Here is a 20520-nt window from a genome sequence, read left to right on the forward strand (position 1 = left end):
ACACTCCCTCGTTGCTGAACTTGTGTAGCTTTCTCCAACTCTGAGCAGCAGTCAGTCAGCAGTGAGCTCGGCCGCCGCATGGCTACTGTGTAAACTTTGCTCAACAACAACAAGTGGAGAGTGTAGGATAAACGAAGAGGCGCACAGGCTCGGAGAACCTGAGGGACGTACTAGGAAGGTCTATGAATCGGGAACCTGCGCTCCACTGACCAAATCGTTGCTCCCCACTCGTGCATGTTTAAACCAGAGGAGAGCTCTGGTGCCGTGTGTCGGCCAGACGATTAGTACAAACGAGTGGCAACAGCAGTCCGGAGGCATGATTTTGAGACGGGGCTCGGTGGTTGCTGCCTTTTTACTCTGCTTTCTCGCGAAGGTACGTGGATTGGTTCTTTTTTTTTTTCCGCTGAAAACAAGCGGGAAAGGTCACTCGGTTCAGGCCGTTTGGATGTCCTCTGCTTTCTGCATGCGTGTCGCCTTTAAAAGTTCACAGCTATGCTAACATTACATGTAGGCATGCCTCTGCAAGAAAAATCTCAACAGTTAGCATGCTGCGTGCGTAAAAACTAGCGTGCAAGTGGCGCAAAAGTGATTTGATGAAAAGTTGTTTTGTTTAGTCTCCTCCACACACAGTCCCATTGCACTCACTTTTCTGTCTTCAACAGGTGTCAGAGGGATCCGGACAATTCGAGTTACAAATCTTATCGATGCGCATTGCGAACGGAGAGCTGCTGAGCGGCGTGTGCTGCGACGGCGCACGGAGCGGCGCGGATAGAAAGTGCACACGGGACGAGTGCAATACGTTTTTTAAAGTTTGCCTAAAGGAATACCAGTCCAGAGTTTCCGCTGCAGGGCCCTGCAGCTTCGGAATGGGATCTACGCCTGTCCTGGGAGGGAATACCTTTTCTTTCAAGAGCTCTGTCAGGAATGACAAATCCAGGATAGTTTTGCCCTTCAGTTTTGCCTGGCCGGTGAGTGGAGACTCTAAGAAAGCGAGAGAAAAAATCTCCAAAGAGAGAAAATGTGTGTTTGCAGGGCAATTCTGCGCAATTACTGCCTGTCAATCATTCTTAACCCCCCTCCCCTCAAAAAATAGGAGAAAAAAAGGATAGAAAGCACAACAAACAAAGAGTGAGTTTCTCATTTGGCACTTGGTTCTCAGTGAATTGTCCCTTTGAGAAAGCGCCCCCCCCCCTCAAGAAACCCCCCCCATGTCTCCTCATTATGTGCGCTAATTGACCAGGTGCAGGCATTTTTGCACCATCAGGCCTAGACCTGTCTGCTTATGTGTCAGGTTGTTAAAACCGCGTTACATATAATCATAAAACCAGAGTTAGAATTTGGCTTAAGGGAGTGCAAGTGGGCAGATTATGACTTGTAATTAATCTGAACTCCTGAGTTATCTAATCCAGGAGAAAAAAAGATGAAACATTTCGAGAAATCCACTCTTTTGTTGTTGTTGTTGTTATTCATGTGTTAAATGGGTTTGGTCCTTTCCTACCATTCCTCATGAATGTGTGCCCCCTTGTCTGGCCCGATTGAGTAGATTAAAAGAATTTTTAACTCTCAGATTCTCCTTGTCTGCCTTCCTGGCAAAGCTGGTCATGTAGCACAGTACAGCAACTCCAGGGTGAAAACCCACTTTTTGGTTTCCTTAAGTGTCAGCTCTTCTTCATTGAATAAATAAATGGGCCTGACAGGCCTGTGGGAGTGTTGTAGCTCTGTGAGAGGGAGATGATTTGCCATGCTGGAGCACATTTCTATGTAGTGAGAGAGAAGAAGGGGGAGAAAAAAAAAAAGGACTGTGCACAGACTGACTGGCCCCACAGCTTGGCCCACAAACTCCTCTGCTGTGCCTGATGGGTGAAAGGCACAGTCTGTTGGTATGTGTTGTCCAATTACATCAAGGCTATTTTTACCTCAAAGTTGATGGAGGTTCTTATTGTAATTTCAGGCAATGCACGCACTTGAAAGGCCTCGAGGAGTCGAGGGGGAAAAAAAAGAATTGGACTTTTCAATTTTCCCCTTTCATGTGGTTCATTGTTGTGTGCCTTACCTGTGAGGTAGAACAGATCATTTAAATTTGTGTTTTCCCTGCAATCTGCCAGTAAAATCATGTTCTCAGCAGGATGGCGTGCAATTTGATCTAGTCTGTACTTTTATTTGTTCTCCTCTTAGTCTCTGGCGCCTCACAACTTTCTTTAAAAGACAAAGGTTTGTGTTTATGTTCACACTATGGCAACACTAAGTTGGTATTAATCCTTGCAGCCGGACTAGTTTCATCTTACTGGATAAAACCATTTCTACTTGGAAACGGCACATTGTTGACATTGAAATGCAACCCGGCGCTCTGCTCGCTTTCCTCACATTTCTCTTCTCGCACGCTGATAATGTGAATGCTTTCTTTCCAAACATGGCCTGCATGTTCTGGGCCTAATGAAGGATGTCCATGTCGTGTTTTAAAATCTCCAGATACATAGAAATATGCTGTTTTCTAAAAAAAAAAAAAAAAAAGTTCTGCACAATCCATCAGGTCACTTGTTTTGAACCCATATCTGTAGAAAACGGGAGTTTGGAGCTGCTCGCTAGTTTCTCCCATCCTTCACTTCAAGTGCTTTACTTCACTGCACATTAACAATTGTCAGGTTAGGTATGATATCACTCTTTGTCCTTTTCATCAGTTGATTGGCTGTTGTGGACAGATGGCAGTGTGGTGCAGTTGGGTTGTTGGGTACTCTGAGTTCATGAAACTCCCCCCAGCCCCCCACTCTTCTCTTTCTCTCCCTTCATCCTCTCTACTGAGCTGCATGAAGTTGGCCTCTTGTCCAGGCCAAGGGCTTTGTTTAAGTCACGCTCGGTTGGACCCCAGGCATTTCATCGCTTTAACCTTGCCACCCACGGTAACTGCGGCACTTAATGAGGCTACACACATGCGCTTAGATCAGGTAGGGGCAAGAGCCAGGCATCCAGCTGAATGACATCGGCCGCACATCTCTTTCAGAAGTGTTGCAGAGCCCCGTGCAGGTTCTGGTTAATGTCTGCCTCATGCTTGTGTTCCACAGAGAAGTGAGGGCCCTGCTACAGTGGCAAGCCGGGACAATAGTGTGCCCTCGGTGACTACAGTGAGGATTACGGAGCATAATAGACGCACTGCAGCTGTAATGCCAGCGCAGGGCAAGCAACAGGAAGCTGCAGTAGTAGACTCAGCAGTGATATAAAGGTTGGCTCTCAGGCCTTGCCTCTCTGCCCACCTCAGCAATAATTTGCCCGTGTAACACCTGTAAAAGGAAAAGGCCAGAACTTTAAAATTGGAATCCAATCCAATCCAGTTGCTCTGGAGGCCCCTCCTCCCGCCATCGTCTTTCTTTTGAGCGATTCCTTTCCCTCGCTCCGGTGATGCAGCATTTCATTTTGGGAAAAAAACCAACCAAACAAAACAAAACAAAAAGAAAACCTCTGGCGTCTCTGAGGCCTGAGACCCGGTGGTATCCCTGTTTTTGGGTTTTGGGGTGAGTCAGAGCAGTCTGAGAACCGGGATCAGGTGCGTCAAAGAACAATGCTGAGCTCGGTCGGACTGTGAGCGTGGGAGCTGTGGGAGTAATGACATGTTTGTAGTTGGCTCTGATGTGGCAGTTAAGTGCAAATTACTCAAGTGAAAGAGAGAAAAGAATGGTGTTTTTTTTTTTTTTATAATAGTGTAATTGCTGTGTTTTGTCACCGCGGCATTACATAATGCCCTCTGATGCTTCACTTCTTATCAGTTGCTCCCAGCTTCTTGGAAGGGAGAATTGAAAATATGTATTTAACTGGAAAAGATAACCTGCGCCTTTAATTTTGTTTATTTCCCTTAATGGCCTGTGAACCTTGATAAAGACTGATGACTGCCTGCTTCTTTAAACACTTCGATATGGTTTTCATTCCTGGACTCGGGTTCATGTTTTGATTAAGTTTGCCTTGTGAGTAATCTGTTTGCGGTGCTTCGTGTTTTAGTTGGCGAAAGGTGAGATTCTTTTGGTCGGGGTGAGGTTCTGTTTGTATCCTGGGCCTACGTACCTTTAACAGGATACATAAACTGAGTCTCTGTGTAACTCCTGTGATGAAAAAGTCCTGGGGAAACAATGCATTCCTTACTTCCAACCCCAATCAGTGAAAGCCGGTGGGCTTTAAAGAAGATCACAAGAGTAGGCTTTTCAGGACTGAACCAAGGTTTGATGGCAAACAGGGTGTGTTATTTAGCAGCCCCAATCATTGGTTAGATCGCAGGCTGATACCATGAAAGCGATTGACTCAGGAGAGCTGATACAGAAAGTCAACATGCCTTTGATGAAACTGTTTACATTTCCTCTGTGCTGACTGTAGGCTTAGACTAGTCCAATCTGTTCTGCCTTGCCGTTATTTAGACCTTTGACCTGTTCCATGAGACACCCCCCTCCCCCTGTACTTTTTTTTTTTTTCATAAATGTCTCAGTAATGGTACATCAAATGGCTTCATTTTCAGAAAGAGGGAAGATAAGAGGGTGTGTGAGGGGAAAATTCCCCTACTGAGAGGATTCAGTAGTGTTTTTTGGCAAGTGAATGTGATTTGAACTGGAATGATCTTTATCGCTTATGCCGCTTGTCTGTTGGACAGTGCCTGCTTGGCCGGGAAAGATAAGAAGACATATGGCCACACTTATTGCACTTGGATGTGTGTGTCTGTGTGCAAGTGTGAGAGAGGGGAGGGGGTTAGAGAGTGTGCTATGTAGTTCAAAGAGGAGAAGTGAGTCAGCTGGGAGCCTGGGAAAAGTGAACCTGGCAGTGGCAGACGGTTCGGAGCTGATAACCGCCAAGGAGTTATGGAGTGTTGGCGAATGAGGAGCCAGCCAGTATCTCACTTTCTGGGAGCAGTTATTTAGCATGAAACCAAACATCCCATTAATGGGGAAGCTACTTGTTGGATCAAGCCGCACTGACGTTTCACTTGACGTTGGGAACCCCGTGGTATAGAAACATTACGAGTGTGCCAAAAAGTGCCGAACAGAAAACATAGTTAATTTTTCTTTGTTTGTTTCAGTTTTTAACTGCGAGCCCTTTTAATCATGTTAATGAATGAGTACTACACGATCACGTGACTGCACGATTGCATAGCTTCAAAAGCGTCCGTGTTCAGGCAAGTCTAATCATAGAAGTTATGGGTGTGTAAGCGTGTGTGTCACGTTAAAGAATTCTTTCAGTGTATTTTTTTTTGTTTATTTATTTTAGGAGTACTCCATTAAACTTGCCGCCTGTTAACGCCCAGTTCACTACAATGAGGGATTTCTTTCCCATCAGTCTCGGACGCAGTGTGAAATGTTGCTGTGCAGCAGGTGAATCCGGGCTTGTTGACGTTTTCACTTGGCAGGGATCCATTGCTGTTCCCTATTTAACTGCCATTAGAATGATACCGTGTTGGCAAGTGCAAACAACAAAACAAAAACAGGGTTTTAACACAAAATCCTTTTCTTTTTTTTCTTCTTCTTCTTCTTCTTCCCCCACACATTAAATGACAAACACATCAAGTTAATGTCACCATGATTTGGAAATTCCAAAGATGTTTCTCATCTTTATTTATCTTTCAGTTGAGTTCCCATTTTTTAGGATGACTTCTCCACGTGTGCTGTGCTGTCACATGGGTGATATCCTGATATTTCAAAAGTCTGTAAACATTTGTTAGATGTATCCAAGCGCTGTTCTTTACGCTGGAGTATTGGTTCTCTAATGAGAAGTCTACACTTTTGCAACTGTGTCAAGTGCTGGTCACAGGAGGTGAATGACAACATTTACACGATACTACTTCATGCTTGAAGAGAAGCCAGAAGACTCTTGTTCCTACTGTTAAAGCAACTCTCTGTAGGTTGGGCTGTGGCTTTAGGTGATTAGGTATCACATAACTACTGACTCACTTGTTGGAGCTCTGCAGCAAGCGATTGCAGCCAATTGTGAGTCAGAATATACTGTAAAGGCTGTTGCTGATGAGCGCTGCATCTCAAATAATGGCTGCCCTGATTGCAGTGAAATACTGGCACGGGATGAGACGAATGTCTCCTGGAAAGATGGAAAGGCGAATGCCTGAGAAAACAAGGTGAAGCCATGAAAAAGCATCAGGAATGACTCATGCCCCCTTTTGTTCCTCTGTGGAAAGAGACCAGGGGTTTTCCTTCAAGCTGGTTTGTTTATCGTGAAGTCATTGCTGCGGCAGAGAGGGGGCATGGTGGCCATGCAAAAAAAAAAAAAAAAAAAATATCTGAAATGCGTCCAAGCATCACTGCTAGGGGCGAGTAGGAGTGTGAATGTAACAAGTAGGTGTTTAAGTTGGATGCCCAAGTTAATGTAAGTGGATTACACCCTCTCTCAGCCGCATGCTTTTTTCTGGGACTCTGTCGTGTGCGCTCGCAGACACATTGTCCGATTCCCTCATAACTACAGCGCAGGGTGGATGTGTAAGCCGATATCGGTGTGAGCGCTACCGACCCTGAATCGGACAAAGCGTTTTCGGCAGTGCTGAAATGTAGACGGGTCCTCCAGAGTGTAGCTCTCATTCAGTTTCTCTGTGGTTTCCCCTTTCTTGTATTTCAGGTTTTTTTCCCCATTTCACCATCTCTTACGCACGCTTTTTTTGTGTGTGTCCCATTTTTCTGCTTGTCCTTTAAAAAATAAAGTGGCGTTCCTAAGCACTTCTGCCTGACTTCATCATAGCACGCCTATTGAAGTACATAAATTAGGATGAAACTGAAAACCCCACCTACGCTGCAAAAAAAAATAAAAAAATAAAAGGAATCAACTGGCCTCTCACCACCGTTTTATAAACATGTGGAAAAACTGTATTTGGGGAAAAACTGTTTCTAAAGAGGGGCAAGGTTACAACGGCTAATATGAAGACAGATCTTTGGCTCTGCGGGCTTTTTCTGTGCGCTCTCTTATATTTGACTTATGGTTGGTTTTTTGGCACATCCAGCGCCGTCCTGCCGGGTGCGTATCCACCTAGACCAGACCACTGCCCACTGTGTCTGCCATTCTAATCACAGAGACCTCCGCACCACCCCGAGCTTATCCTCTTAATCAGATCAACGGGACTATTGTTCGGAGTTCACGTCGGTTTCTGTACTAGGCTTTGTTGTAGGCTAACCCGGTGAGAGGCAGATGAAACGTCATTGGCAAGGTTGGTGAGGTCATGGGAAATGGAAAAGTTCTGGATTTTAGTTTCTTTCTTTTCGTAGGCGTTACAAATGTACCATTTATGACACTTGAGGAAAAACACGTTCCAGCCCTCAGACCTCACAGATAAATGGGCCCAAGAACTGCAGCATTCTCGATAAAAGGGAGAATGTGTGAACCTCCTACGAGTTAGTTTGCATGGTCAGTAAAAAAACACAAGGGCACTACTGTGACGTAATTCACTGAACTTATCATGAAGTCTTTCAAAAGATTTGCCACTGAATCATTTTGTTTATGATGCAGGAACTCCTCCTCTCCACTAACGCTCCCTGTATGTCTTGTTTTGTCTTCCTCAGAGGTCCTACACTTTGATAGTGGAAGCCTTGGACTTCAACAATGAAACCAGTGGTAAGTATTTCTCCTGGTCTGGTGTCTCCATCTTGCCTTCTGTTCATTTCTTTTCTTTTCTTTTTTCTTCTTTTTTCCCCCCTGTCACAGCAGTGTCTGGGAGGAGTTTCGTTGAAGGTCAGGGAAGGAAGTTTATTCTTCCTGAACCCCCCCTGCCCTCTTCCACATGGTCCACTGGGTGGTTTTGTATGTGCGTGTGCGTTAAAGTGTGTTGACAGGTGGCTACAGGGAGGAGATGAGTTAAAGGAAGTAAGAGGAAGAAGATGGGAGTGGGGAGGGCTGTCAAGGTAGAGGAAGGGTGCCCCCCCCTTTTTTTTTTTTTTAAGACAACAGAGCCACGCTGCTCCCCCAATAGAAAAAACATTTTTATTTGGCTCATGACTGATGGCGGGTGCTGCCAGCCAGGGTCGGGGTCACACTGTCTCACTGTCACTGAGGCGTGAAACATAGTTCATCCAGCCAACCAGCTTGAGGCTTTGACTGGTGTGTAGGAGACTGAAGCCTCAGAGCCCTGCTCTGTTTGAGGTTGAAGTGACCTCTGGCCTGTGCCTGACCGCAGGCATATCGGCGGGCTGAGCTCAGAGCATGTGCGGTGGAAGACTACTAGTCAATAATGTTTGGGTAAATGCCTTGAAAAATACAGATGGTCAATACCACAGGCGGGTGGGGGTTAAGATGATTATAAAAAGATGTTCAGCCACAAAAGCGGCTTTCTATCACCACGCAAAATACTAGTGAACTGGAGTGAGTAGGACAAGTGACAAGAAGTAGACACCACTATGAGAGAGGAGGCGGCGCTATGTGGGCATTTTCACATGGGCAGAGTAAGAAACCCCAGCGGGGTATCTGTGAAATATTGGTACTTAAACTGCTTGAAATTTCCAGAATTTAAAAGTCTGTATTTTTGACAACTCTGCCACTGTGAGACTTGAGCCGCTCTTCCCATAATTATGCCATCAACCTGACTCTAAATTCTAGTTCCTGCTGGGATTCCTGCTGGCTGGTGGTCAGCGTTGTGATTCCAGATGAGGGCAGGGCCTTATCCCGTGCTTGTTTATGTCTTTTTCGAGCTCAGCGAGGTTTCGGTCTTTTCTGCTGTATTTGCCGCTCCCCGGAGACCCATTAGGGCATCGGTGTGAAAAGCCCCCCGAATGTACACATGCGGTGCTGTTCAAGCCTCTGAGCCTCCAGCAGGCTGGCTCGAGGTTCTGTAGGCTTCGTGTGTTTTGACCGACATCTAAACAGATTCCTGAACAGAATAAAACATCTGGCTCAAGTTAAACACCTGTGTAAATGTAGAACCTGAATCGTTTAGTGTTTATAGCGTGTTTGAGAAACCAGTTTCTTCTTGCTTTTTTTCCTTCTTCTTTTTTTAAAATTAGATTAAAAAAGTTCTTTTTTTCTTTTCTAGCATGTCCTTTCTAAACTTTTTAAAGTTGGTCTGATTTATGTTAAGCTACGAGCCAGGCAGCAGGTAGCAAGGGCGTGCTACTCCTGACACTGCAGGCCAGCAGTCGGTAGAGAAATACCACACGGTTAATCTTTGGATTCCAGAGTACTGCGAAATATCACCGGGCACTGTGATTTCAGGACGCCGCCGTACACAACACAGCGCAGTAAATAAATAACAGCGGGCCATCCACCCGCCCCCCCGCGCTGCATTGCATCATACTACACACAGGAGCGATTTACCTCGCGGTCAACCACCCCTGCTCGTGTGAGCGCAGTAAATGATGACTGTGACACATTTTTCATTCTCTCCCAGGTGGAAGATTTAGACATGGAGTAGCGAGCGCGAGTGAATGAGTGGTGTTAATGCGAAAGGGCTTGCATGTAGACGGTGCGGTGTCTGGAGGTTGGGGTGAGCGTGTTTGCTCTGCGAGCGTTGCTCTCGCCTCCGTCCTCTTCTATTTGCCAGAGCTGTGACCTCTTCAAGTTTGACTAAAACGCAGGTCTGTTTCTGTGTGGATTTTTACAATCAAAACATAAACTTGGTTCCCTCCTGAAGTGAAGATGGAATCTTCCAAGTGTTGATTTCAATACTTTTGGGTGCTGTTGGTGCCAAAAAAAAAAAAAAATGCATGTGAGGAAGGCAGACTGGGGGGGAAAAGTGCTGATGGCACATTGGCTGGCTTCCCAGTAGTGACTGTGGCATCCTCGCACTGTAATTTACGGCGGCTGCAGTTCTGTCCTCGCCTGAGCAGATGCAGAGGGCAGCGTCAGAGACCAGCAGTTTCCTCAAGCTGTAAACCTGAGAATCACAAACCAACCATGGAGAGTTGGAAAGGGAAGCGTGAGAAAAAAAGCAGTTAAAAGTGCTCATTACCCGCATCCTTTTTTTTCTTTCCTGCATTTCATCCCACTACTTTTCTTCCTCTCCAGCACACATAGTTGCTTTAATTACATATAATCTGCTATGTAAGGGATCTTCTGCAATTTGTGTCAGAATTCTTGGTCCGGTTTTGGGCTCTCGCTGTATGATCAAGGAGCAAAGTGCAAAAGCCAAAAGCGTAATGTAGGATGCTGCATTCCACTGATGTTGGGTTTTTTTTGTTTTTTCCTCTCATCCCCAAACATTTAATGAAACTCAAAAGAACCAGAACAGAAAAAGTAGTATTTTTCTTTCCTTTACTATGAAATTCACAAGTACGACTGCTTGTGCTTCCTTTTTTTCCCCTTTAAGGTGTAGATGGGAGGTTGATAGAGAAAGCCTCTCATTCTGGCATGATCAACCCCAGCCCGCAGTGGCAGAAGCTGACGCACAACGGCCCCGTAGCCCAGTTTGAATACCAGATCCGGGTCAGCTGCGACGAGCACTACTACGGTTTCGGCTGCAACAAGTTTTGTCGGCCCAGAGACGAGTTCTTCGGGCATTATACGTGTGACAACAATGGAAACAAAACCTGCCTGGAAGGCTGGTCTGGACCTGACTGCAACACAGGTGAGGCCTTTGGTGAGAAGGTAGCATGAAGTAATGGAAGAAGTCACTTTGAAACAGATGCTGCTGGAGAAAACTGCGTAAGACTGCAGGATTAGTCTTTATGAGTATGAACGAAATGCTTTCTGTTGAATTGAATGACATCTCCGTTATCCCACCCCCCCACCCCCCTTTTTTTCTTCTTTCCTTGTGTGAAAAAATCATATTTCCTCCAGAAAACGAGCCTGGGCAGTAGTCAGTTTAATAAGTGTCTTACCATGCCATGAGACTGCGGTTCTTAGACTGTCAGTCTGCTGATTTGTATGCCACTAAAACGTTGTTAAATGTTGATTGACTAACAGTTGTGGGTTGTGAAGAGGGCAACCAGGAGAAGTTAGAGATCCAGTGCAGTTTTGGCAAGGCATGCATGGTTGTCTGTAAACAGCTCTGATTGTTCTACAGACAGAAATGTCAAATAGCACTAATTATAATATTTGCTGTTATAACTGCCACAGGCCAAGTGTGAATCTAGTCACCGTGCAGTTAAATGATTAATTCTTCCTCTTCTTCTAGCTATATGTCGACAGGGCTGCAGCACTGAGCACGGATCGTGTAAGGAACCAGGTGGATGCAAGTAAGTGCTGCTTCATGAGACTTTTCTGCACTTTTCCAAATGAAATGCCGACCGTTGATTGCCCAGTTTCCGCTTCTTGTACATTTACAGTACTTCCTGATCCATAGTATTTCAGCTAAGGGAACTTCCCTCAACCAAATTCCTCCATATTCCATACATACTTAATGCCCACGGTTGCTCAAATATAACCGTTTGAGCTTCTGCAGTAATAAACTGTCAGTAAACATACGTTTCCTCGTCCTTCGCCCTGCAGGGGAGGGATGTGTCTTTCGAACAAAATCCCCATACTCTGATTTTTGAGCGATTTCCTTGTAAAATGAGAGAGTTTTTTATGCAGTGTTTCGCACCATGCACATTCTTCTCCTGAGTAACGAACCACAAAAACAAAAACTATGCAGGTGCAAACAGCTCAGACACATGAAAAAAAGAAGTTTGCCTGTGGTGGGAAAGAGCCGCGTGCTTGCGGTGAAATACTACTGGTGGCTGACGCTAGATGTGTCTCTAGGCGCTTTTTGAAGCAAAAGGGAAGAGAGTAGCAAAATCTAGCCACAAAGTCGCAGTGACGTAAGCTGAAGGGTGATGATGTTTGCACATCAGGGGCCCATGCTCAAATGATTTATTTTCACAGATTAAAAACAAAGCAAAAATACACACACGAGTGAAAACAAATTACCCAGAGCCGAATTATTTGCAACCTCTGGTAAAAAAGTGATTTGATTACTTTGCAATATGTATGATGGTGTTCTCAAAAAAAGTTATACCAATTTATGTATATCAGTATGCTGATTATTTACCAGTTGTCATGTAATATCAGTTGGGACAACAGCTAATCTAAGCCTCTTTTCTTTTAACAGTCCAAATGTTGTTTTTCCCACAAAATATCCCAGTCTTCACTCCTTTTGGACTGAGCCAGCCTTTTATCTTCTTTGGCTGGAATACCCTGCGCAGGGAGCCATTTGATTCAAGTGCCTTTACTTGCTGTGGGGTGTGTTGCCAGAAGCCTGTGGTGGTGATCATTTAGATGTGTAGGGATTGTGTCCAAGCACCAGTTTTGACATGGCACAGATCTTTCTCTGTACATGTTTTTGGCTTCCCGGCCAACAGACTATCACTACCAGGGCTTTAACAGAGATGTAGGCTGAGCTGCTTGTAAATCTCTCGTGGAGCTCTTGTGGATGGGGGCTGCCAGTCTGCGCAGTAGGGCTCGACTGCCACAGCCCTGCTGGAAATGTAGCTCTCCAAACGAGGGGAAGTGTTAAGCAGCGAAATCGTGTGTAACATTCGGATGAGTCTTAAAGTCTATTGTTTATGTAGCTAATGGCTTCCTAATGCTGTTTACGCGCGCAGCCAGAGGAAAAGCCCAGCACAGAAGGGTATCGGCGTTAGGGCATTGTGTGTGCGCAGTAAGAGTCGACTCTCATCCTCATCCCGGAGAAGGGCCCCACGGCGTCCAGCTCTTCCCACAGTTCAGGCAATGGTTGCTTTCTTACTTGTCTGATTTGGCCATAAATCAAGCACGGGGATGATCAGGTTTGTTCATTCTGTGCTGCAGCTTTGTTGTTTTTCCCAAGCTTTTGACATCATCGAGTTTCATGTAATTGCTTGTGTGACTACTGGCAGAACAAGAGCCTGAATGTCTTTTAGTCCCTGTACAGGTGTGGCTATATTTAAAGCTCTGGGTTTAACTCTGTTTATATGCACTCTGCCAACAAACTCTCCAAGCAAGATCTACTGCTGCTGTAGTCAGTGAGCAGTTTCCCATCGTTGGGCCGTTGCGGCGTCTCAAACAACTGCAGTACATAGCAACATTAGCTGCAGGCTTGGGCAGCCCCGTTGTCGCAGCAAAGCCGTAGCTTAATGACTTTAGAGTCTTTAGTGATACCCTGAGCGTCCGCTCTTGCTAATGGAGTAACAACAGTGCACCTGTGGCCTGCACAACAGTATGAGAAAGCACACGTGCACTGCAGCAACCTATCAGATTCTCATGGGTATGAAATCTTTGTGCATCAGCAGAACTGCAAAGTCTAATGTCACATTCCCCAGTAATTTGGCTGTGTAATAACTGTAAATGATTTGGGATCCTGCTGCGGGGATTCCAGCTCCACTTCTCATGGAGGGGGATTAGCACACTTTTAAGAATAGCCTCTTTAATCACAGACTGAGGTTTACTTAACCGCCGCGTTTATTTTTACAGTCCGTCCGTTTCTTGAGGCTAATCAGCGCGCCGCTTCCCCCCCCCCCCAGTCGCCCGCAGGGGGTGGGCAGGAGCGGGAGGGGGGCGCTGCGTTTCCTGTCGCTGGGCTCTGCGGCAAAGCAGGGACTGCATTGCCGCTTTGCCAGCTTTTTAAAGAGCCGATTTATCAACCGGGGCTGGATTGCCGTCTTAATTATGGAGCCGAGCGAGAAAGGGAGCAGCATTATCGGTGTAATTATGAACCTGGATATTTCAGTGGTCAGCAGCCTGTGTCCTCACCCTCGGGGCGCAAGTCTGACTTCTGACTCATGGGAACCAGGACGAGCAGCAGTGTAACAGCCAAGAAGGCTGAACCCTCCTCGTCTGCTGCTGCCAAGCCACAGGCGTAGTGATGTTAAAGGGAGCGTCTAGTCGCATGCTAATGTTAGCTGTGCTAAAGGTCCCATTGGAACTGTAATTTAGTGTGTTGGGTTTTTGTTTTCCTTGTTTAGTAAAATGCTAAATGCTCCTCTTTCGTCGTCGTCGGCTCCAAGTATTGTTTAAAGGCTGTTACATAAACACCCTGCTACTTAAAATTCATTTGCGGTCTTTTAAGATGCAGCCCAGTTGTGGGAGCCTGTTTGTTTCACACTAGTGTGTACTTCATTAAGTTAAGATTATGGCTGAGTAGCTGCTGAACGAATCTGGAATACATGGAAGATTAAAATATTAACATTTTCAGGCAGTGCATGGATTATCTGACCTCATCTGTGAAGGTTGTGAACTTTTTTTGAAGGCTGTGCATCTGTCACTGTCCGTCTCTACTTGTTGTTTTTTAATTTTCTGCATCTATATCTCTGTGTTTTACAGGTGTCTGTATGGCTGGCAGGGTCAGTACTGCGACAAGTGCATCCCCCACCCCGGCTGTGTGCACGGCACCTGTAAAGAGCCGTGGCAGTGCCTTTGTGACATCAACTGGGGCGGTCACCTTTGTGATAAAGGTTAATTTCCTTCTCTTATTTCAGCTGCGCTCACTGTAGGAGCAACCGTTGTTGTGCCCAAACAAACTGTGATCCTCCCCCCCTTCTTTTTTCTTCTTCTCCCAGACCTGAACTACTGTGGCACTCACCAACCGTGCCAGAATAGAGGGACGTGTATCAACACAGGACCTGATAAGTACCAATGTACCTGCGCGGAGGGTTACTCAGGAGCCAACTGTGAGAGAGGTGAGTGTCCGTGTTGGCTATATCTTCCAAGCATTCTTACAGTTAGAATAAATGGGAATGTTCTGGGCTCACCAAGCTTGCAGACAAAAGGTCAGAGGTGCCTTCAGTTTGTAATCAGAGGAGGTGGTAACTCAGCAATAATCTGTTTCCACTCCAGAGTAAGTGGCCCCCGAGTCAGGTAATCCACCGATCTTGATCTTTTGGGGCCTGTCATCCTTCTCTCCTCGAGACAGATGGGGTGTGTTGCTAAGGTTCAGCTGTTGCAAACACTTACCATGGAGATGACGGGTTTTTTTCCTCATTAAATCTGAGGCTTGCAGGGTGCTGACAGCTTAACTGCAGAGATGTCAGGAAACCATGCCCCTCATAACAGGAGGTCTGCAGACCGGACGATACGTTGGGCTATTGTAACAAGGAGGCCCCAGGGTGCGAGCGCTGCATCCCTTCCCTTCCCTCCTCCCCTCCCCACGGCATACCGAGGGGACGTCCGCCTATCACCTCCGACTGCCGAGTTATTCCTCGAGCAAATCGTTAATTTTTGATTTGTTTGGTGCTCACTCATCCTTTACTCATCTGTAAAGGAGGTGCCGCGACTGCCCCCTCTCCCGCTCTCCCTCCCGCCACTCTCATCTTGTGCCGCCTCTCAGAAGAAGAATGGCGGGGAGTCGGAGGGAAGTCACGGTGCATTGGCCGGGTCAACTTAGCATGAAAGATGATTTCCTGGTGGTGCAGTCTGCCTGGGCGGGTAATGAGAGCGAGAGAGAAGGGGATTTTTGAGCGGCCTTTCGGGGCAGAGGAGGAGGTTTCAGAGGTGAAAGAATGACTCGATCCCTGGACGTGTAACAGCTTGGACCGCGGGTAGAGGGCTCACGTTTCTAAGGGATAAAAGTCAGAACCTGAATCTGCATTTTCATGTCATGATTTGTTTCAGTATCAATAAAAATAATATATATTCTGTTAGCAGGCACAGTGGCAGAAATATGTATAGTTGTGGCACCTAGACTGTGGAATAACCTCCCTGTACATATTCGTATGGCCGAGTCTATCCAGTCTTTTAGATCTCGTCTTAAAACTTATCTGTTTACTTTGGCCTTTGATTCTAACTAGTTGGCTGATTTTAGCTTATTGTGTTGTTACCTATTGTTTGTTGTCCTATTTTATTGTTTGTTTTAATTGTCTTGTGTTTTGACTGACTGTGAAGCACTATGGTCAACACTGTTGTTTTAATATGTGCTATATAAATAAACTTTGATTTGATTTGATTTGATATATTTGTGATGCTTAGTTTGTCATTAAAACAACAAGGATTTTTGTTTTGTGATCTCTCTTTGTAGCCGAACACGCCTGTCTCTCCAATCCATGTTCGAATGGAGGGAGCTGCTCAGAAACCAGTCAAGGCTACGAATGTCAGTGCGCACCAGGCTGGACCGGCCCCTCCTGCACGATCAGTAAGCCTGAATGTGTGCACATTCTTAATGTCAGTACCTTTTCACAGAAAATATCCTGTTGCTTACACGAGACCCTCTTCTCCTGCGCAGATGTTGACGACTGCCTTCCAAACCCCTGCAACCATGGCGGTACCTGCCAGGATCTGGTTAACGGCTACAAGTGCCACTGTCCTTCGCAGTGGACTGGGAAGACGTGTCTAATAGGTGAATCACGCACCCTCTCTACACCACTTCACAGCTGTCGGCAACACGTGTGCATGCCACTAACCGCCTTCTCTCACCCTCTAGATGCCAACGAATGCGACAGCAAGCCTTGCGTCAATGCCAACTCGTGCCGCAACCTGATTGGTGGATACTTCTGCGAGTGCCTCCCTGGTTGGACGGGGCAGAACTGTGACATCAGTGAGTCTGAATTCTGTCAGCAGCAGCAGCTGCGGGTCAGGACGTCTGTCCAGCTCCTGTCGCTCTTTTAGATATTTCAGTTCCTTTCATCGTGTACATGCTGCATGGAAGCTGTAACGTGAAGGTGTTAAGTAGAGTTGGACAAGTGCAGTCCTCCTTTTTATTTTTTTCTCCTGCAGTGTAAATGAATCTGCTTTATCATTATGAGGTCTGTGTGTGTGTGTGGCCAAGGCCACGGTGATTAAGGGTGGCTCAAAACAATCGCAGGGACTAGTTTCACTTGGCAGCAGAGGGGATTGCTCAATACGCTGTTTTGCACCGAGTTTTGCAGCCACATCATCCAGCTCACATGCACAGCACTCTCCAGCTCCGACAATGTTTTTAAAGGCCCCTAGCATGGGAAACTCAAAGCACAGACTTGTTTTTAAAGACAGACTATTTAGTTAAGCTGTTCAGAATTAAATCTCGGATTTGTTTTCATGTGCAGATATAAACGACTGCAAGGACCAGTGCCAGAATGGGGGAACTTGTAAGGTAAGGTCAAAAACCCATCTCGCTTTATCTGGTATTGCTGGTTTGCTTGCCAACTTGTTTGCTTTATTGTGTCTCTTTTGTCAAAGCCAGAGACATTTGCAGCGGTTGTATAAATAGCTGCCGTAAACGGTTCCCTCCAAACCGACAGTGGAATTGTTGTGGAATTCCTCTGAAATCAAATCTGAGAGGAGTGGGTTCAGAGGGGTTTCTGAGGGAGGGGCGCGCAAGTTTCTCGACCACACTAGATAGAATTACCATAAACATTATTGCGTTGAGCCCGTGCCAGGAAAATGTGTTGAAATAATTGTGTAGCTGTGATATTTACCCCCCCCGTCCTGTTCATTCTGTGCCCTGGTTTGACAGTTATTGTTTGGACCCCACCCTTTGAAAGCAGTTAATCAAATTTGTGGCTGCGCGAGGTTAACTCCGGCTTCTCTCCCTCATACTCTCTCTCCCTCTCTTTCTCAGGACTTGGTAAACGGCTATCGGTGCGCGTGCCCGCCTGGGTTCGCCGGCGAGCACTGCGAGAGGGACATCGACGAGTGCGCAAGCTCGCCGTGTCTGAACGGCGGCCGCTGCCAGGACGAAGTGAACGGATTTCAGTGCCTGTGTCTGACTGGCTTCTCAGGAAATCTCTGCCAGGTGAGGCATGACTCCCACCACTATCCCACACCAGTGCGTGCAAGCATCTTCCCTTTCCTCATTCAGCGTTTTTAAGCCTCTCTTTGCTAGCGCTGCCTGTATCTTTTGGGTTTGTTGTAAAGTTTTCCTGCCCCACCCTCTTAAACGGCTGTTGTTCCACAGTCCTCCTTTTTTAAAAAGGGAGTGCTTTGTTGAAGCTGCTCCTGGCTACAGTGGGATACATTCCTCAGCGCTGAAGCCCAGACTCAGAGGACGGGTCCTATGTCTCTGGCTCGTCCCCCCCTCCCCCCCTCCCCTCCTCCTCCTCCCCTCCTCTCCTCTCCTCTGAGCGCTGTGCGTGTGTTGTTTCCTGGCACAGTTTGTGGGGAGGATGCTGTGGGTTTTGCTCTGTTTTCTGTAGCAGAAACTATGTCAACTATCAGGTTCATTGCTCTCTATTCAAAACCTTTTCTTCCATAGCTGGATATTGATTACTGCTTGCCCAACCCGTGTCAGAACGGGGCAGTCTGCTTCAACCTGGCCACAGACTACTACTGCGCCTGCCCAGAGGACTACGAGGGCAAAAACTGCTCTCACCTCAAGGACCACTGTCGCACCACCACGTGCAAAGGTATGTCTCCTGATGCAACTACTACAAGCTCTTTGCCCCCCCCCCGAGGGGCCTGAAAGATGATCTGTGCACCGTGATGTTGTATAATGCTGAATAAGGCCAGATATTCACTATTTGCCTGGATACTTTGCCCACATTTTCCCATGAGGGCAGTACCTGTATTTTAGTTTCACTCAAAGTAATTTCTTGGCCAAGGTGAGCAGGGCTTTTTTTTTTTCTGTTGTTTTTTTGTTCAGCTCTCTTGATGATGGCCCTCCCTCCCTTTCCTCAGCAAAGCTTTTCCGATGATTCTTCCCTGAAAACCTGGCAAAGGGCTGATAGCACCGTGTGTGTTCTTAGTAATGACTTGGTGGGCTACCTCTTCTTTTCCCCCTCAGTGAATGCGCACATTTCTCTCTCTTTCTCCCCGTCTGTGTAATTGAGTGAGTGGACCAACCACAGAGTCAGATACCAGGCGCAAGATTCTCTCTGCTCTTGGCAAGAATTAAGTGATTACAGGGGAACAAATTCACCCAGCTCACCTAACCTGATCAGACAGGGGGAAGGGAAGGGATTTCAGTTCAGAGTAAAATAGATCAGAATGAATTGCTTATGAAAGCATAACAGCTTATCTCTGTTCTGCTAATCATTCTTTTTATTTGCCTTTTTTTCTTTTTTAACAGTACCCTTTTTCTCTGGACTTTTTTTTTAACCACATGGGCATTATATCTGTAAAGGCCTGTTGCCCTGTAGATCTGTCGTAATGTGTCTTGCATCCCTTCTTTTTTTATGGTAAACATGGGTCATAAGGCAAAATGGGACCTGGTTTAAGGCTTATTTATAATTTGCAATAAGCCTTTCATAAAGTCATTGGTTTTACTATTTAACTTGATTGCCTCTCTGCAGTGATTGATAGCTGCACGGTTGCCGTGGCATCCAACAGCACACCAGGAGGAGAGCGTTACATCTCATCAAACGTTTGTGGACCTCACGGTCGCTGTCAGAGTCAGGCCGGGGGCCAGTTCAGCTGCGAGTGCCAGGAGGGTTTCAGAGGCACCTACTGCCATGAGAGTAAGGACAGAGTCCAAATGCACAACTGATCACACTGTATCACGTCATAAATCTAACACATCTCTTGCCATTTTCAGACATCAATGATTGTGAGAGTAACCCGTGCCGCAACGGGGGCACGTGTATCGACAAAGTCAGCGTGTACCAGTGCATCTGCGGTGACGGCTGGGAAGGCGACCACTGCGAGATCAGTGAGTATGATTGTTTATCCTGCAACCTCAAAACAAGCCCACACTTCCTTCATGGTGCCTCTCGATTCATCTTTCAACACAACGTTTGTTTGATATGCCGCACATAAATCACGCTGCCGTCTATTGTTGCAACCAGACATAGATGACTGCAGCACCAACCCCTGTCATAATGGAGGGACATGTCGAGACCTGGTGACGGACTTCTTCTGCGAATGCAAAAATGGCTGGAAGGGAAAGACTTGCCACTCCCGTAAGCTTTTTTTTTTTCTTTCTGCTTTTTCCACACCCGTGTAGACTGTCTGTGCAGGCTCATGGTATGTGCCAATGGCTCTTTGTAATTACCCAGTATTTTCTACATTGTGCTGAGTGTCATGTAAGAAAGACTGTCCATGCACCCTCCAGGCGAGAGTCAGTGCGATGAAGCCACATGCAACAACGGAGGCACCTGCTATGATGAGGGTGACACATTCCAGTGCAAGTGTTCCCCGGGGTGGGAGGGAACGACGTGCAACATAGGTGAGTCATCCAGCTTGGTTTAATGTTTCATCTCTGCACGCACACACAAGAAGTAGTTTGCTTTATGGGAGAGCTCCGTGTTGACTCGGATCTTAATCAGATCTGTCAGATCTGCGAGGTCCACAAACAGTTTTTATCCCTTCGTTCTGTCAACGCTCCCTCCCTCTCTCGTCTACCTCCTTGCCCATTTCTCTCTCTCCTTTGAGTGCTGACAGACGTATGCTTAAAATGCCTGATTGCACTGACAGTACACTTCAAAGTCAAAGAATATGGGGGGTAAAAAGGAAAATGAAGGCTGTCAAGGAGAAGGGGGAAAGAAAAAAAAAAAAGCTCAGTCAAAGGCAGTCTTCTCAGTTGGGTTGAGGTTCATGATTGTGCTGATGATCCTCCTGGTTGTTCGGGAAAGCTCGCTGACAAAATCAAACTTTACCTTTCTCTCTCTGTTCTCAGCCAAAAACTCGAGCTGCCTTCCAAACCCGTGTGAGAATGGAGGTACCTGCGTGGTGACGGGGGATTCATTCACCTGCGTCTGCAAGGAAGGCTGGGAGGGTCCCACATGCACCCAAAGTAAGAAAGGGCAGAGGGTGGTGGTGTAATAG

At 46.4% G+C, this 20520-nt stretch overlaps 1 protein-coding gene across 2 annotated transcripts in view; it reads left to right on the forward strand.

The window, feature by feature from the left end:
- The window catches only part of jag1b (jagged canonical Notch ligand 1b), a 27418-nt gene continuing 6898 nt past the window's right edge, over positions 1–20520 (forward strand). Inside the window, exons 1-18 of one of the 2 annotated variants that reach the window (XM_005473954.4) lie at positions 1–373; positions 663–968; positions 7527–7578; positions 10262–10519; positions 11069–11129; positions 14173–14303; positions 14409–14528; positions 15863–15976; positions 16067–16180; positions 16265–16378; positions 16866–16912; positions 17381–17554; positions 18014–18164; positions 19050–19214; positions 19292–19405; positions 19542–19655; positions 19808–19921; positions 20372–20488. In XM_005473954.4, coding sequence (XP_005474011.1) covers positions 317–373; positions 663–968; positions 7527–7578; positions 10262–10519; positions 11069–11129; positions 14173–14303; positions 14409–14528; positions 15863–15976; positions 16067–16180; positions 16265–16378; positions 16866–16912; positions 17381–17554; positions 18014–18164; positions 19050–19214; positions 19292–19405; positions 19542–19655; positions 19808–19921; positions 20372–20488 — 2323 coding nt within the window. In that variant the 5' untranslated portion in view covers positions 1–316. Of the gene's footprint in view, positions 374–662; positions 969–5535; positions 7372–7526; positions 7579–10261; positions 10520–11068; positions 11130–14172; positions 14304–14408; positions 14529–15862; positions 15977–16066; positions 16181–16264; positions 16379–16865; positions 16913–17380; positions 17555–18013; positions 18165–19049; positions 19215–19291; positions 19406–19541; positions 19656–19807; positions 19922–20371; positions 20489–20520 lie in introns of those variants that run through there. The other variant, XM_019366633.2, reaches the window with a different exon arrangement.

The sequence above is a fragment of the Oreochromis niloticus genome, linkage group LG13 (genome assembly GCF_001858045.2).
Source record: "Oreochromis niloticus isolate F11D_XX linkage group LG13, O_niloticus_UMD_NMBU, whole genome shotgun sequence".
NCBI lineage: Eukaryota > Metazoa > Chordata > Actinopteri > Cichliformes > Cichlidae > Oreochromis > Oreochromis niloticus.